Source organism: Sus scrofa, chromosome 1 (assembly GCF_054392235.1).
Source record: "Sus scrofa isolate SSC_HxYL_T2T_F1_AM1 chromosome 1, Sscrofa_HxYL_maternal_Yorkshire_Landrace_v2.0, whole genome shotgun sequence".
NCBI lineage: Eukaryota > Metazoa > Chordata > Mammalia > Artiodactyla > Suidae > Sus > Sus scrofa.
This window is the reverse complement of record NC_139383.1, coordinates 8,571,231-8,589,911: the sequence shown is the minus strand read 5'-3', so window position 1 is coordinate 8,589,911 and position 18,681 is coordinate 8,571,231. Positions and strand designations below refer to the sequence as shown.

The 18,681-nt window shown below is 48.4% G+C and overlaps 2 protein-coding genes across 13 annotated transcripts in view; one reads left to right on the top strand and one right to left on the bottom strand.

The window, feature by feature from the left end:
* Window positions 1-389: 389 nt before the first annotated feature.
* DYNLT1 (dynein light chain Tctex-type 1) lies at window positions 390-7,239 on the bottom strand. The gene is given in 5 exon segments (NM_001145385.1): window positions 390-786; window positions 1,066-1,143; window positions 1,476-1,599; window positions 4,527-4,568; window positions 7,182-7,239. Coding segments are annotated over 5 exon segments (342 nt in total). The 5' UTR covers window positions 7,209-7,239; the 3' UTR covers window positions 390-715.
* A 281-nt stretch (window positions 7,240-7,520) lies between these two features.
* SYTL3 (synaptotagmin like 3) overlaps window positions 7,521-18,681 on the top strand; it is a 101,426-nt gene continuing 90,265 nt past the window's right edge. For 7 of the 12 annotated variants that reach the window (XM_085022543.1, XM_085022468.1, XM_085022552.1 and 4 more), the window contains exon 1: window positions 16,801-16,924. The gene's annotated coding sequence lies outside the window, so the exon portion shown is untranslated. Of the gene's footprint in view, window positions 7,718-16,566; window positions 16,925-18,681 lie in introns of those variants that run through there. The other 5 variants (XM_085022476.1, XM_085022514.1, XM_085022482.1 and 2 more) reach the window with 5 other exon arrangements.

The following is an 18,681-nucleotide window of genomic DNA, read 5'->3' as shown; positions in this document are numbered from 1 at the left end:
CCTCAAACATTTTTTTGGTGACTGCTACTGAGAAACAGAGAACACGGGAGGACAATTGTAGTTGCAGGTGGGAGCCGAGAGCGCGAGCTTCCAGCCATCAGAAGAGAACCAGCTTGCCCAGCTCCCCCTGAAGCACCAGAAGGGAGGCACTCAGAGCGAAGGCATGATGGCCAGGGTGGCAGTCCAGCCACGACAGAGCGAAGCAGTTAGCTCCCTGGTCCCACCGTGACTTAGCAAATCTTGGTGCTGGAGGGGACCAACGCCGAACTGCAGCTTGTCTGGTTTTTAGTCTTAGAGATTCTAAAGCCCCTAACTTAATATGGAGAATTCATTTGTGATACTTAGACTGTGAAGAAAACACACACTTTAAACTGGAATAATTTATTGTTCTAACAAAAGTAAAAAGTACGGAAAATTAGTGTATTTGAATCATTTCAGAGAGTAGAGAAAATCTCACACGAGCAGATTTCGGCCTTTAGCACCTTTGAAAAGAAACATTCAGAGTTAAGACAAGAGGCAGTACAGCGCCTGACGACCTTGGCGCGTGACTCCTCTGACCCGGGGTGGGCGGGTCACAGAACAGTGCGGTTATTTGGTGGGTTTCTCTACACTGACACACTCAGGAGGAGAAGGGTGGGCACGGGCTAGACGGCTGGTGGTGAGAAGAGGAAGAGCAGTGCTGGGACGCAGGCGAGGCTCGGGCTGGGCGCGGCGGTCAGATGGAGAGTCCGAAGGCGCTGACGATGCAGTACATGGTCTTGTTCTCCCATCGCACCGTGCAGCTCCCTGCGGGGAAGGGAGGCTGGGGTCCTTCGGGTGCCCACCCGGGCAGGCCGAGCACTCGAGCACTTACCTCCGTGCGGCCCACAAGGCCGGCTGGGCAGCCTCTTTCTCAGAAAAGGTTTTTAAAGGTGACGCCAGTCAACACGCACTCAAAGACACGAGACCTCTCGCACACACGTCCTAAAGCACTACTCTGACTCCCCAGACCTCAGCGAGGTCCCCGCGCTGCCGGGCCTGCAGGGAGATGCCCGGACAAGCCCTCACGTCGGGGTGAACCCGTACCGTCCGTGGAGCTGTCCCAGAAGCAGGAACTTGCTGTGTGGAGTCCGGCTCCGTTCTTCTGCATGATCACACAGGTCACTGCAATTAAAACAAACTTTTATTAGAGAAATCCACCTGGCAACACAGTTCCTTTCTGTCCCTTTTAGCACTGACGTGGCTGATGTTCACTACAAACATTCTGCGGGGAGAGCGCCTGGTCCTGCAACACCCACAAATGCCCCCCGCTTGTGCCAAATGCATCTGACCCGAAACGCTAGGAAATCCTGAGACGTGCCCAGTGGCCACGCAGGCCAGCTGGGTGGCGGTGTACACAAGGGCCCTGCTCCTACCAGGAGCTTCGCGGTTGGGCGTCTCAGCGCCACACTGCTCTCCTGACACCAGACAGTCTTTGAGAAGCAAAAATCCATTACCGATGTACTTAAATGGTTTCCCCAGCTTGGTGAGTTGGCTTAAAGTCTGTTCCACGACATTCGTGGTCCACTGGTTCACTTTGCTGTGCTGATAGGCGTTGCCACCGATTGCACTTTCTATGGCCTGGAAGACAGGGCACGGCCGGTCACTCAGCTGGCACCTTCCAGCACCCCCCCCAAGTGAGCACAGCTGTGCTTTGCCCAAAGCACTGCAGAAGCAGAGCTTGCCTTTGTAACCACAAGGACTGCAGACAGGCTTTTAACAGTGTATACTGCATTTAAATGTTTCACACTCACTTTAAAAAATACATAATCATATAGCATTTGTCAACTTTTAAAAAACATTTTGACTGAATTTAATGTTTGCTGTTGTGAATAGTATCTGGAGATAGGCAACACATTTTTTTCCTACCGAGGCTAGAAAACATTTTCCTCTGTCTGTTCCTTCCTTAAAAGTACAGTAGAGGGAGTGCCCTTTGTAGCTCAGCGGTAAGAAACCCAACTAGCGTCCATGAGGACACAAGTTTGATCCCCAGCCGCACTCAGCGGGTTACGGATCCAGCGTTGCTGTGAGCTGTGGTGTAGGTCGCAGACACGGCTCGGATCCAGTGTTGCTGTGGCTGTGGCATAAACCGGCAGCTGTAGCTCCGATGTGACCCCTAGCCTGGGAACCTCCACATGCTGCCCATGCAGCCCTAAAAAGACAAGAAAGAAAAGTACAGCAGAGGCATCTTTATCAATTATACAGCTAACAATGTAAAAATTTATCTATATGATTATGCATGCGCGAATGCGTCATCTAGCATTTTCTGGGAGTATGTTAGTACACAAGTACATTTTCTAGAAAACGAAAGAACTGCTGCTCTGTTTATTCCAAAACTTGTTTAAATCTGTGGTGAACCTTTTCTTGACATGAAATTCCTCGTCTTTTCTGTGCCGTATTCTGGGGAGGGTCACGGTGAACACCAAAAGGTTACTCAGGAACACCTGTGGTTCCGGGCTCCTACCTTGGTCAGGCTGGTAGGGAGGACATTCCCATTTTATGATTTTCTGGGCTTTTTACACCGATGCTAGTATGCCTGCTTCTAAGCAGCTTTCTTCTCTTACCCCTTTTCTAACTTGTGCTGGAAACCAGAAAACCGAGTTTTTATGACAGTTGTGATCTAAAATTTCTATTCTGGAGAGAAGGCGGCCCAGGATCTGAGTTGTACACAGTGGTGACAGACTGGCCTAAGCCCAGAGATCTTGGTTTGAGGAACAAAAAGCTACCTACGGTCTCACCCTGATTTCTACCTGTAGGAATTCCTAGTCACCCTGGGGCTCTGAGGCGTTCCTGCTCCCTCCCCCTGCCCACCCCTGTCATCACAGCTCCTTCCCTTTCTCATTCTCTGCCAAGTTCTTCTCTGCCAAGCTCCTTCTCATTCTCTGCCAGGTCCTCTCCCGCCCCAGCTCAGCATGGGGCCAAGGGAGCAGAGAGGGACCAGGTCTGGGGACGGTCTAAGCAGTGGGGGCTGCGCTCCAGCTAAACCTCTAACTCGGGCAATTCCCTCCACACACACGGCAATTCACTGGTTTTCAGGGACGGGGGAACCCTCCTCCAATTCTGGACCCATCCGAATGTCCTACTACCGGCACTACTTAAAATAGCTCAACTACAGAATTAGCCTCTGAGCGCGCTGGGGGGTGGGGGAGCTGAGATCCTGTGCCAGCAACACCAAAGGAAGAGCACTTCCACTAAGGAGGGCTACTTGCAACCGGCCTTGCTGCCTGGGAACCAAGTCAAAGACAAAACAGAAACCAAGTGAGGCCCTAGGAGACTTCATAACAAGCCAACTCCACTTCTCCCGTCTCCGTGGCATTCACCCCTCTTCCCGCTCCCCACTGTAAGAAACACTGTATTTCAAAACATGATGAAAAGCAAAGCGTTACAGATCCTGCAGAGCAACTAGAAAATCATGCCTGATGCTGAATGGTATATATGGCAGAAGAAAACCGCTTTGCTTTATGATGCTATTCACAAAAACAGGTTGCAGTTCTTTGCCACCCTGGCATTAGTCAATAATTTGCACTAATAATTTGCATTAGAATCAGTTCCAAACCACGTCCACAGCCTCAAATGGTACTGTTTAATTGAGGCCACCTATGAGTGGTTTTTTAGCGGCTGGCTTTGCTATCTGTGCCCCGCCTGCCGGGGAGGGGAAAGTGACCAGGAAGACGTCTCTGGTCTCGCTCCTGCCCCAGGCGCCCCAGGCGCTGCGCTAGTGCAGCCACACCCCCTCCCTCCAAGTCCCTCAAACACACCGCGCACACTCCCTACCACAGGGCCTTTGCACGTGTTGTCTACTGCCTGGAATTTCGGTCCCCCTCTTTTCACTGAGTGAACACTACTCCTACTTTCTCCAAATTCGAGCTCTGAACTCACTAGGTGGGTTAATCCCTCAAAGCACCGCATGCCGTGGCAGTTACCACACAGGGAATATAAGCTTCTGTTTTCCAGTGTGATTATGTGCTGAAATGTCTGCCCTGCCTCCAATGCTATAAATTCATCATCGCACGTCCCCTCGATATATATATATTTTTGAAGGAATGGACAAAGACCCTTTTCTGACTCCCAATCCCATCACCTAAGGGAGGTACCGTGGTCAATACAGTGGACGGTTCAGGAATGTAAGAAAAATCAGCCCCAACTGGATCACCAGGTCTTGAGGAACTGGCAGCTGTACAATTCTTTAAAAGTCCCACTTCCTTAAACACCGGGAACATTTACTGGTACACTGTGAGTCTTTAATTCTAAAAGGTCACAGAATCAGGCCTTAGTAACAGTCAATAACAAAGCTAGTATATAAAATTTCCTGTCTCATTTAAAATATATAATTTCCATAATATGGGAGTAATTCTTATCTAGACATTCACTGAAGTAAAAACTGTGATTTGAAATGCCAAAACACCCAGGCGCAGCTGAAACAATTCCAAGACAGTATTTAGACCATATTATTTGCACTCATAGAAGCCACGAAGCAAACATTTACGAGGGGGCACTGCTCCGCTCACCTCCTTCACAATGTTGCTCACTTCGTCAACGACGAAAGCCGTCTGTAAGGAAGAACACGAGTTACAAGTTACATTTGATTGACTTAAGAGATCCTTTTCCACTGCACCGCTCCATGCAAATTCAGGTAATGCACACAACTCAGAAAGGGAGACCTTCAACACGATCCAAGCAGGCTGGGTGTTTCACTGAGGGAAATATGCAGTAGCTCCCCGAGGACCCCGGAGCTGGCGAAAGGCAGGCAGGTTATCTGAATACATGTATGTATGAGCGGGAAGGTTTCTGGTTTGTTTTCATTTGGTTTTCAGCATGCCATGACCCCAAAGACTGACTTCACTTTAAACCAGAATATGATTTCTCTGTCCACGTCAACTGGCCGCTAGGATCACAACAAATACATAAGTGTATTGAATTACTTGACTTTTTGTATAAATTAACTGTTTCTTTCCCTGATGTAAACTGACTAGATTTGAAACTTCAGACGTTTTGGGTTTGGGCTTTTTTTTTAACCACTATTAGTGATATGGCTTACAATGATTTTACAGTTTCCTGTGGTGTTTTGTCCCAGTGCTGTCCTGCTTCAGGACTAGACAGCCGGCTGCTGCACAGTGTGTATCCGCCAGTGTGTCAAGATGAGGTGGGGGGCAGGCTGTGAGCGGTAGGTCTAGGCGCCCGGAGTTTAGGAGCAGTTTTCTTTTTTCTTTCTTTTTACATAAGGGACTTTTGAATGGATACAAGGTTCCCTCTGAGCCCTGGAAATACCTTCACGGCAGCCCCGGGGCCTCAGTCCACGAGCATCCTGGTGGGATAAAGGCAGAGAACCCTGCTCTGGGCAGGGAATTTTCCCCCTGGCTGGGCTGCTGGCCCGTGGCCCTGTTCCAGCAAGGCCCCTGTGCATCCAGGAGGGTCAAGAGCTGACTGCCTGAAGCCCCCTCACTGGCTGTCCTCCAAAGTCATACTTGCAGACAAAGCCAACTGGCCAAGATAATGAAAATTTGCAGTTATCTTACAGAGGTTAAATTATTTTTCAAAGTTTAAAGGCTCCTTCCAAGAGACTTTGGTGACCCTAAACCATACAGGAAAGCCCCGTGGTTAAAATATGAAAAAGGGTGAAGGGCATTTCAATGGGCTTTTAGTGGAAAGTACAGCAGTTGCACAGAATCCACTGGGCAGTTCCAACTTCCAAGGACAGATAACCATGGACCAAGAGGAGAGTTACAGAGCTCCAGGTAACTACATGAAGTTTGCTCTGCAGAGGCTGTTGGGAGGAGTGGTGTGGATACTGAGGGCAGGCCCTCTAGAAAGCAGACCAGGATACACCGGCCTTATCCTGCGCACAACACCCATCACATTCAGCCCCTTTGTTCTCAGATACGTAGTTGAGATCTGGAATAATGAAGTCACTTAGCCACCTCACTGGTGAGAGCCAGGATAAGGTGCAGAGAAACAAAATGCCAGGATACCAGGCTTCTTTCTACATTGCCATTTTCCTTCTTAAAGTTTTACTCAATATTCCTATCATACAAGCCTTCTTCCAATATGATAGGAGTTAACAGCTTACAGGGAAAAGCTTTCCCTTGGCTAGCTGCTCCTGAACCACCGTTTCTCCCAATGACCCCTGGTCGCTACCATCATTCAAACACTGCTGACGACATTGCCACAGAAAGTTGTGCTAGGTAGAAAACTAGATAAAAATTGAAACTCTGAGATCAGTCCTTAGGCCTTACATATATATTCTTTTCCCCTCAAAACATTCTTGCTTAAATTTCGAAAATGGTAAAAATATCAAACCTTACCGTATTTATCTACACTTTTTATTTCTGACAGGCTGCATAATACACAGGACTCCATTTATCTGTATTTCAACAAGAATTATTTAGCAAAAAGACGGGCAACTTATTCTTCTCTAAGAGCAGTTCCCGTTGGTATAATATTCCCTGAATGCTCATAAGCTTGAAGCAAAGCCAGGTAACAACACACTGTTACGATGAATGGCTTCTGCTGGGCAAATTACAGTATGCTTTATGCTGCTGCTCCACTGGGGCAATAAGAGGTGGCTTTTTCCCCCACAAACAGAAGCTTCCTACATCTCAAACTCAAGCGGAAATGTACGTATGATGGCCTGGGTGGGAGTGAGGCCAGCAGAGAACAGGTGTAGAACCAAAGACAAAGGCAGGTTCTCCTGTGGTACACGTGTGCCTTTTGCCCACCGCCTGAGCATCAAATCTGCCCGACTGGACGGACTTGGAAGATATAACTGTACGTGCGGGTCGCGCATGCTGCTCACTGCGGAGTCTTGCAAATTTCAGCCAGCGGACGCACCAGCGGCCTCCAGTCTTCCCCACCCCAGCGCGGGGTCTGCACACGGAATCAGAGGGGCGAGGGACCGCGCTCTCCCGGGGACGCACGCGGCGCGCGCGCCTTCACGCCCCGCCCCCGAGCCCCGCCCTGGGCAGGACAACGACGCCGGGAGTCCGCCGGCGGGGGTTCACCGGGAAGCGCGCCGCAGGGCACCGCTGCAGGCAGCCGGCGCCGGGGACGGCCGCCCCCCACACCCCGACACAGCCCGGGTGCCGGCACACGCCCCTGGCGGCCGCCGCCCACCCGCACCCGGAACTCCCAGCCTCCGCCCTTCCCGCCGTCGACACGGCCGTTACCTCCTCGGTAGCCTGGTAGTCTTCCATCTTCCCTCCTGCGAGTCGCCTCCGCCTCCCTGAGTGGAGCGCACTGCGCAGGCGCACTCAGGCCCCGCCCCGCGCTCGCGTCCGGCCCCGCCCTCCCCTAGGGCCCCGCCCAGGCCGCTCTAGGGCGCCGCCCTTACCCTGGGTCCTGTGCCGCCCTGGCCCGCCCGGCGGGTGTTTGGGATGAGCCCTCGCCGCTCGGGTTCTCCGGGGTGGGGGTGGGGGGTGTTTACCGCGGGAGCCCCACCCCGGTGTCCCGGCAGCTCCCTGGGCCGCTGCAACTGAAACAAAACAAACGGACAAGCCAGTCCGGGAGGGGGAGAGTCTTCCCGGCCCCTCCCTCCAGTTTGTACTGGGTGGATTAATTTGAACGTTCTAGCGGGTTTGGACACCTAGTACAGACTGCAAAGTGATTTCTCAACATGATGGAAAGTCTGAGATAGTGTTTGCAGTCCCCTTGGGGATCCAGGATCAGGAACTTTAGTTCTAAATGAAACCTTCCTTTGGGGGAGGTAAGTTTTTCATATAAATGAGATTCTTTTTTTTTTTTTCCTTCAAGCACCATTAAAAAAAAAAAAAGGCCTTTTGGTTGGAAAATGTAAAATGCTGCATACTTTGTGATTGCCTTAAGCAGAATGACCTAGACGTACACTTAACTTGTATAGGGTCGTTATAAAAATTAGTAATTGCTCTGGGCTCTGGATTCTCTCCAGGAATAGCTGAGTCTATGCACCTGCTTGCATGTGAGCTGAGGCTCAGACCTTTGACTTTGGGGCTACTTTCTCTGTTGTTTTCTTTTAACCATGCCTTCAAAGTCAAGATGTCACTTCTTACCTCACCAAATCCCAGGAGTTAAAACCCACTTCCTCCTCCTCCTAGGAAGGGCTGACCACAGCACCCTGAGTCTGGGTAGAATGAAGCAGCAGAGCCCACGTTCAGTCACATCTGCAGCCCTTGTTTCCACTTCTAGAATCTAAGTTCCATGCTGGCAAAATCCATTTTATTCACCAATGTATCCCCTGCCCCTTTCACTGTACATGGTAAATATTTTAATTTAAAATGTGTTGAAGGAGTTCCTATTGTGGCACAGCGGAAACAAATCCAACTAGGAACCATGAGGTTGCGGGTTTGATCTGTGGCCTTGCTCAGTGGATTAGGGATCTGGTGTTGCTATGAGCTGTGGTGTTGGTCGCAGACATGGCTCAGATCTGGCAATGCTGGGGCTGTGGCTTAGGCTGGCCGCTGTAGCTCTGATTGGACCCCTGGCCTGGGAACCACCATATGCTGTGGGTGCGGCCCTCAAAAGACAAAAGACAAAAAAAAATGTATTGAGTGACTCATCTCCCCACACATTAGTTCCGCTTTATACCCAGTTGCAGAGAACTGAGTAGAGGGAGGTGCAGTCGCCTGCCTCCTTGTGGGAAAGGGGGGCACAGAGGAGGGCAGAGAGTGAAAGGCACGAGAGGGCCCTGCCCTGAACACCTGACCTGAGCAAGGGGACCTGCTCAGTGGGGACAGGCTGTTCGCTCCAATTCTTAACTCTCTCTCTCTTTTGAGTTTTGGTTTCTTCCTGTTATGTGGCTTCAGCTCACCTGTTCCAGTGTTTCAGCCTCGAGCCTCAGTCTCCATATGATTCTATGTCTGGCATTTCTTTTTGGGGGGCTGCCTCTGCAGCATCTGGAGGTTCCCAGGCTAGGGGTCGAATTGGAACTGCAGCTGCAGGCCTATACCACAGCCACAGCCATATTGGATCCGAGCCACATGTGTGACCTACACCACAACAACAGGTCCTTAACCCACTGAGCAAGGCCCATGGAATCAAACCCATACGCTCATGGATACAGGTCAGGTCTGTTACCACTGAGCTACATGGGAACCCCTCCCACTCTCTTCTAATTCTCCTCGGCTACTCTGTGGTGGCCCCAGAGGCCCACTAGCTGTGTGTCTTAGAATTATGTGCAAAGCAAGAGTGAACAGGTTCTGAGTGAGGTTCCGGACATCTTTTCTAAGTTGCTCTGCAGCCTTTTAAGAACTTCCTAATTCAAATGTGTCCTGAATGGCTACTGGGATAGTGTTGCCAAAATCTCACCTGCTTCTGTACCCCGATGCCGAATAGAAACATGGAGACAGACTTGGAGGAAACAGAAAAAGTAGCTTTAATTGCCAGGCAAAGAGGGGAACCCAGCAGGCTAGAGCCTCCAGGACTGTGCCCCCCTCCGAGGGGGTAGTGAGGAGTCTTACTGTGTTTGAGGAGCAGGGCGTGATCAGCTCATGGGCATTTTCCTGATTGGGGGGTGGCGGGGTCACTGGGAGTCAGCGTCATCAGCCTTCTGGTTCCAACCTGTCTGGGGTCTCCGTGGGTGTGGGCAGCATCCAGGTGACTTCTTCCAGCCGGTGGGGGCTTCAGCACCTGCCAAACAGCTCCAAGGACCACACTCAGAATATTATATGTAGTCTTTGGAGAAGAGCTAACTAAAGGCCCTTGACTTTTTTGACCAGCTGAACTATCCTTATTCTGTCTTGCCTGTTTTCCTTTGTTTACTGTATTTTTCTCACTTCTCTGATTAAATTGATTCTTTGAAGCTTTTCTATAGAGAAAAAGGCAGGTGAAGGATGCGAGTGGGGGCCACTCTGGGAGGGCCTCCCAGGGTCCTGCTGGGTTCCTCCAACTGTGCAGTAGTAACACTTGGATCTGAGGTTACATTGTGACTGCAGATCACCAGCATGGGCCTAACTCAGTAGGAAACATGTGAATGTGAATTTTCAAAAACCGTCCATGACTTTAGCCTGTCTGCATCGAGTACCGCTCTCCAATTTTAACGGGCAATGACCGTTCATTAAGTGATCATGATACACGTCATGCCGGGTCTGCCCAGAAGTGGATGAATGGGTCTGTTTATCTTCAGAACTGTGTTCACGTATTCAACGCACATACAGTGAGCACTCACTTGAAAGCAGCAGCCTCTGAGCTGGAGCAGAGGCTAGACCGGTGACGAAGTTATGGTCTTCATGGAAAATATTAAAAAATTAATATCCATCAACGGGTGGATTTGAATTCTCTAGGCTCAGCGATGTTACGGTGCTTGGGAAAATGCAGTGACGTGGTATTGTTTTCTGTCCAATTGATATGCACTCTGAAGGCCTAAGGAACTTGAAATCACTGTGGCACTTGGCTGTGTGTGACGCTGCCATTCCAGCACCTCTGCTCTGCCGAGAGTGAATGTCCCCCAGACGTCCTGGATTGTAAACACACTGTCTCGGAGCTGCTCCCCCGCTTCCGGTATTCTGCCTTTTTTGGTTTGTCTTTTTAGGGCCACACCTGCGGCATATGGAAGTTCCCACGCTAGGGGTCAAATCGGAGCTGCAGATGCCAGCCTATACCACAGCCACAGCCACGCCCGAGCCAAGCCACCTCTGCGACCTACACCACAGCTCCTGGCAACGCAAGATCCTTAACCCACTGAGCGAGGCCAGGGATCCAACCGGTGTCTTCATGGTTCCTCGTCGGATTCGCTACTGCTGAGCCACAATGGGAACTCTCAGCCATATTTTTGAATGACGTTTCGTTTCCGTGCAGTCAGTGGAATGGATCTTGGGTTTGCTTTTCAGTTGGGGGCCTCTCTGTGGGTTGGCTGATGTGTGCTTTCTTTGAGTCAAGTCTCTTAAGTACACTTTTTAGAAATAGGATTGGTGTTGTCAAAGCTTTAATTAGCAAGTGTGGGCCTAATAACCACAGCCATGTCACCTCAACAGATCCCATCTGCAGCCGCCGTTCAGGTGCCCAGCGTTGCCTGTGCAGCCCTTCGCCCTCTGCATCCGGTCCTGTGGGACTGGAGTTTTCAGTTTTCCTTCCCATCCCTGTGCTTAGGAGTGTGTTTTTGAGATGTATCATGCAGTCCTGCTAAGTTAATAAGAATAGAGTTCCCATCGTGGCTCCGCGGTTAACGAATCTGATTAGCGTCCATGAGGACGCAGGTTCAATCCCTGACCTCACTCAGTGAGTTAAGGATCTGGCATTGCCGTGAGCTGTGGTGTAGGTCGCAGATGTGGCTGGGAGCCAGTGTTTCTGTGGCTGTAGGCTGGTAGCTACAGCTCCAATTCGACTCCTAGCCTGGGAACCTCCATATGCCGCAGGTATGGCCCTAAAAAAGCAAAAAAATAAAATTAATAAGAATAAAGATGATGGAGATGGAGGTGATAATATGATGATGAAGATGGCAACTGCAAAACACTGGAGACTGAGGAATTTAGTGTCGAAAGGGAAAAGGAACTTGTAGCTTACACATATGTCAGGTGAGAGTCCTGGGCTGAGAAATGACATGCTAACGAGATTAGCTAAGAAACACCTATATTTAGATCTGCTGTCATCTGGGAAGCCGGGCATGGTAGGACTGAAGTACCTCTGTACCAACAGGAAATGGCTTTTGCTCTGAGCCGCTTGTGTCTCTCGTCCTCTCAATCCTGGCTACCCTTTTGCCCCTTCTCTGGGACCCCCACCCCCAAGATCCTGTAGTTAAAGGATAACTCGGGGCACAGCAAGTCCTGTAGAGGGCATTCCTTCTGACTGGTTGACGTTCACGCTGTCGTAGTCATTAAATAGCTTATCAGCCCTGTGTATATGGACAAAGGGCACACGCTGCATCAGTCGGCATGGGCCAGGGTAGCTGCAGAAACAAATGACCCTGACTCTTAGTGGTTGACGACAACAGATGTGTATTCGTCACTCACCCCGCATCATCACTGAGAGTCTGCTGTGACTCTGCCCCCGTGTTTTCTCCATGCTGGGACCAGGCAGATGGAGCATCCTGACCCCAGAGTCACTGAGGATGAGGGAGGTGGGGCGGGGGGATGGTATCCTGATAGCTGGCTAAGAAGGCGTTGCTCACAAGTGCGTGCTTTTCATGGACCAGAGCAAGTCCCTCGGCCAGCCTGGGTTACAGGGCAGGGACACGGATAGGAGAAGAATGTCGCACAGCTTTCTGAAGGTTTCCCTGTGACTTGCAGAGTTCACTTTCTCTTTGCCTGACTCCTGCTCATTCATCAACCCGGCCACTCCCCCCTCCCCCGCTTCTCTGGTCTGATCCCCAGGCCAGGTCTGTGTCACCTCACTTCAGTTTCAGATGTGATCTAATTTATACCTGCTCGATTTGAGCACCCAGGTGCACTCTATCTTTGCCAACTCTTTCTTGCTGTCCATTGTAGTCTGAGACAACCTTCGGTCAGTGGTCTCCAAACTTCTTTAATTATGCCCCTTTAGCAGGAAAAATTTTTGAATGGGTACCCCCAGTGTATGTTTATTTCAACTATGCTATATTAAACTATGAATCCATTTATTTAATATTAATAAAGTTTGTTTTAGATTTTTGAAAGAGCTAAATAGAAATAGAAGTTATAAATTTTTTTAGTCTATCCTACCGCTTTTTTTTCAGCCACGCCCTCATGAGGAAGTTTCCGGGTCAGGGATTGAACCCAAGCCACAGCAGTGATAATGCTGGAGCCTTAACCGGCTGAGCCACCAGGGAACTCCCAGTATATCCTACTGCTATATGGGCCAAATTGTGTCTCTCCCACAATTCATATATTGAAGCTCTAACCCCCTTCAGAATATTACCTATATTGGGAAGTAGAGTGTGTTTGGAGATAGTCTTTTTTTTTTTTTTTTTTTTTTTTTTTTTGTCTTTTTAGGGCTGTACCCATGGCATATGAAAGTTCCTGGGCTAGGGGTCAAATTGGAGCTGCAGTCACAGGCCTACACCACAGCCACAGCAATGCAGGATCCAAGCTGCATCTGCAATCTGCACCACAGCTCGCGGCAATGCTGGATCCTTAACCCACTGAGCAAGGCCAGGGATGGAACCAGCATCCTCATGGACACTATATCATGTTCTTAGCCTCTTGAGCCACAGTGGGAACTCCAGGAGACAGTCTCTAAGTCAGTAAGTAGGTTAAAATGAGGGATTATGGTGGTCCTAGTCCAATATGACTGATGTCTTTCTAAGAAGAAATGAAGACACAGAAAGGCACAGAGGGAGTTCCCATCATGGTGCAGTGGTTAACGAATCTGACTAGGAACCATGAGGTTGCAGGTTCGGTCCCTGCCCTTGCTCAGTGGGTTAATGATCCAGCGTTGCGGTGAGCTGTGGTGTAGGTTGCAGACTCGGCTCGGATCCCGCGTTGCTGTGGCTCTGGCGTAGGCCGGTGGCTACAGCTCCGATTCAACCCCTAGCCTGGGAACCTCCACATGCCGTGGGAGCAGCCCAAAGAAATAGCAAAAAAGACAAAAGAAAAAAAAAAAAAAAGAAAGGCACAGAGAAATTCTATGACACCTCAGAGATAAGACAGCCATCTACAGGCCAAGGAGAGAAGTATAAACATCTTGATTTTGAACTTCTAGACTGCAGAATTGTGAGAAAAATTCTGTTGTTTAAGCAGCACAGTTCAAGGTATTTCTTGCAGCAGCCTTAGCAACAGCCTACTTTGGAAATAACTATTCTAGGATGCTCTCGTTCTAAAAACATTTTATTCCAAATATTCCTAAATGGATTCCGACAGTCTCTTATGCTATAAAATTATAATATCACTACTAAATAAACAGCAGGCCGTGGGTCCTAGACTGTGATCACTTCGGCAGAGCCTGACTCGGTGGGTGCACAATACATATCTGCGGGTTGAGAGAACTGTCATCTATGAGGGAACCCTCAGAGAGGCCAGATGTTTTGTTCAAGGTCACTCGGGTCTGTCTCACCCCAAAGCCTGTCCTCTTTCTCTTTTTTTTCTTTTTTTGGTCCATGCCTGCATCCTGTGGAAGTTCCTGGGCCAGGGACTGAATCTGGGTCACAGCTACAACCTACACCACAGCTGCAGCAAGGCCAGTGGGACTCTTAACCCACAATGCTGGGCAGGGATCAAACGCACACCTCCTCAGTGACCCAAGCTTTTACAGTTGGATCCTTAACCCACTGTGCAGCAGTGGGAACTCCTCAAGCCTGTCCTTTTAATTCATTCTTCATCTCGTCATCCTAACCCTTGTGTCTGAGGCAGGAGGTAGATGGGCCCCTGGACTGAGAACCGTGGGACTCATTAGGCTGATTACATCGGGCCTGGCTCCGCTGACACGTCAAGGAGAAAGTTAATGGCAGGAGCTGCTGGAGTAAAAATACAACCACATCCATCACTGCTGGGGTCAAGGAGCTCTCCCCAGTTACACACGCATGGAGGACTCCTAGGGGTCCAAAAAGGAGGGGGTACCAGGCCATAATAAGTCCTGCTAGCCTTCCTTTAAGCCCTTGCTCTGGACTCCATCTTGGTCCAAAGATGTGCACATATATTGGGAAAGGCCCTGGGGCTCGTCTGTGTGAGAAATAAAACCAGATGATTGGCCAAAGGAAAACAAAGAACCGGAAGAGCTGTCCTATATAAGCGATTTAAAAAAATTTTTGTTTAATTTTTTCAGGGCCACATCTGTGGCACATGGAATTTCCCAGGGTAGGGGTTGAATCGGAGCTACAGCTGCCGGCCTACACCACAGCCACAGCAACACCAGATCCCAGCTGCATCTGCAACCTACACCGCAGCTCATGGCAATGCCGGATCCTTAGCCCACTAAGCAAAGCCAGGGATCGAATCCACTTCCTCATGGGTGCCAGTTGGATTTGGTTCCGCTGCTCCACAGCAGGAACTTCCTATATAAGCGACTTAAATCCCCTCTCTGGCTGCTCCTCATTCAGGAGGACGCCCGCACCTGCACTCTTCCTTTGGGTGTGTGTTACGGCTTTGCTTCTGCCATCCCTCTGTGTGCTCTCCCCCATGTTGTACTGTATCTCTAATAATAACCATTGTACCCGATTTAATAGTCTTTGCCTTCTTGAAACATTCTTGCTTTCAGTGGGGGCAAGAATTAGGGCAACTCTGCTTGCATCCTCTAGCTGGTCTAGTGTCTAGGACTCCTGGTCTTCACCCAAGCTGCCCAGGTTCGATTTCTGAGCAGAGAATTAAGATCTCGCTTCAAGCCATCACTCACTGCCATCTCTCTGAAATCAGGTCCATCCCTGCTCTTCATCTGATGGAATTGCCCACCCTGGGGCATCATCCTCAGGCCACAGAAGAATGAGATTTCAGAACTGAAGAGCCGAAGGGATCAGAGTGAACCTCATTTACAATAGAGGAAACTGAGGCCCGGGAGAATTGGGAGGGATCTAGTGACTCCCAAGGCCTCACAGGGCACCTAAATCATCAGCTGACCTACCTGACTCCCAACCAGATTTCGTACTAGTTCATCTTCAAGAGTGAGTCTGAGGTCCTCCAAAAAGCCCACCAAGGGAATGAAAAAACACAACCACAGAGAGGGCAAAGATATCTGTAATATAAATATCTGACAAAGGACTCATAACCTGAATATGTAAAGAACTTCTACCAATCAACAACAGAACGACAACCCAATAGCTAAATAGGCAAAAGACACGAATAGCCCCTACGTCAAAGTAGACATACAAGCAGTTGATAAACATATAAAATGATGCCACATTGCTCAGCTACTTTATGCATCAGGGAAACAAAAACTAAAACCATAATGCGATACCACCACACACCCACTGGAAAGGATAAAGTAAGAAAGGCAGATAGCATCAACTGTTGAGGCAGATGTGGAGCCCCCGGAACTTGTTGCTGGTAGGATGTAAATTAGTTCAACAATTACAGCATCTGCTATAATGTAATGTAATGTAATGTAAATTAGTTCAACCAAGGGCAGCATCTGCTAAGGTTGAACATGTACCTATGACTAACAATTCCACTCCCAGGCACATAACCGCCAGACACTTGCAAATATTTACCCCAGAGACTCTGCAAGAAAGTTTGTAGCAACGCTTCTCATGACAGCCCCAAACTGTGAATAACACAAATGTCCATCAACAGTACAATAAACACATTTTTGATATAGTCATACAATGAAATACAATACTGCAAATGAGAATGAACAAACTGCACCTGTATGCAATCGAATGAATCTCATAAATATGCTAACGAAAAGAAACCAGGTCAAAAGATTTAATATTGTATGATTTGATTTACATAAAGTGCACATTCGGGAAAACTAATGCAAGATGGGAGAGTCAGGATAAGTGTTGTTTTGGGGGCCGAGGAAGTAACTGGAAGGCCCATGACGGGCTCCCCGGATGCACAGGTTTGGCTTCTTGTTAGGGATGTGTTCACGGTGTTGAGAATTTATCAAGCCATGCTAATGATTTGTGTCATAGTCTGTATACCTGCTACACTTCATTTACCGGCCCCCAAAGTCCCTGCCCGTCTTGTTTTAAGTCAACTTGAGTTAGCAGCTCTTCCTTGAGATGTCATCACACTAGTCATTTACACTTGTGGTCGATGACAAGCCCCTCGCCAATGTCGGAACTTCTGACTACTTGAAGCCTCTAATCTCTGGGGGGTTTTCTTGGTTGGGGTGAAACACGGCAATAGCATCATCGTGGTCTTTGCTCCAGCTGAAAACAGGAACTGTTGGCCTACAAGAGCTCCTGGGAGTGGTTTCAGGTGGCTTTGCCCCCAGGTCCTTGGTGATGCGGGGGTTAGTAGCCACAGAGGCACTCAGGGCCCGCCCGCCCGACAGGAAGGAAAGAGAAATACGTCAGTGGTTCTAAGTCGAAGAAAAATTGACTTCCCTCTCCTGGACCAGCACCCGGGTCTCCTCGATTGAAGCTGAGGCAAAGGTAGGCTGAGTGTCCAATCCAGCCATGCTGGCAGGTTGTTTTAGCCACGCGGGTGGGTAGAGATTAGTCATTATAACTTCTCTTAAACCAGTGACTTTGACAGGTGGGAAATAAAAGCAACGATAAATTAGGCAAAAGATGACTTGTAATTTTATTGAATAGCATACATTTTAAATGAGGATTTAAGTGATTTTAAATGTATGATTTAAACCATACACTTTAAATGATTTAAATGGAATGGAAGAAGTGCTTTAGAGTTTAGAAAGCTAAAAAAACACTATCCAAAAGCTATATGGTATGATTTTTTTTTTTAAGGTGGTATAGAGTGTTGTTTGATTCCCTTTTTGGTTTGTAAATTCGTATACAATTTATTACTGTTTTGCTCTGAATCTCCTTCACGTATTCATATTTTTTTTTTTTTTGATCACCAATCATCTCTAGTTTGGAGGTGGACCATGCATATAATTTTTAAATTAAAAAAAAAGTTAAGGAGTTCCCATTTTGGTTCAGCATGTTAAGGACCCAACTAGTATCCATGAGGATGCAGGGTCAATCCCTGGCCTCGCTCAGTGGGTTTAGGGTCTGCTGATACCGTGGCTGTGGTGTAGGCCGGCAGCTGCAGCTCTGATTCGACCCCTAGCCTGGGAACCTCCATGTGCCACAGGTGCGGCCATTAAAAAAAATAATAATTAAGTTAGCTGGGGTCTGACTTCAATGTCTTTCCATTCAGCTTCCTTAACTCCCGAACAGAATTTCTTGACAAGAGGAGAGACTATATATATACAAAGTGCTTTAGACATTAAGGATCAACTAAGAAGTTAGACTTGGTGCAGAAAAAGATTATTTAGCCAAGGTAGTGGAAGATTCTAACGTCTTAACTTTTCTGCCTAAACAAAGCATAAAGCTTTGGAGTTAAAGAGACCCACATGAGGGTGTGACTTTAGGTAAATCACTTAATTGCTCCAAGTCTCACTCTCCTCCTCTGTAAAATGGGTGTCCTGACCCCGAAATGTGGCAATGAAGACTGAGATAGTGTGTGCAGAGAGCTTGTCAGACTGCCTGGCCCAGAGTAGGTACTAAATAAATAGTAGCAGCTGGTACAAAAAAGTATAGCAACAAAGATGAGTAATACCTCATATATATAACAGTATAATAGTATTCTCATTTCTTTACTCTTCCATGAGAAAAGGTCAAGTTTAAGCCTGAAATGTCATGATTTTCTATTTCAGTGTTTAACTTTGATTCTAAAAAGGCATTTGGGAGCTTTTTTTTGGCAGCAAGATATCCACCCGAATGAGAAGGTGCCTGCCTTTCACGGTAGACTCCACTGTGAATGGCAGGGGCCTTTCCAGGAGAAGCGCTCTTTCTACCTTTTCTGGTCTTGGGTAGGTGTCAAGTTTTCTAGATTTAAGTCCACATACATGCAGTGTCATATATTGAGGAAAGAGTTTTGAGGGACCTGAAGCTTATACGTTTGAAGACTTCTTTAAGAAAATGAACATACAGTTCGGATCTGGTGTGACTGTGGCTGTGGGGTAGGCTGGCAGCTATAGCTCTGATTTGACCCCCTAGCCCGGGAACTTCCTTATGCTGCAGATGGGGCCTTAAAATTTAAAAAAAAGAAAAGAAAAAAGAAAATGAATATAAAATCAAGCACTGGCGGGGTTCCCATTGTGGCTTAGCAGGTTATGAACCTGACTAGTATCTATGAGGACTCAGGTTCAATCCCTAGCCTCATGCTCAGTGGGTTGGGGATC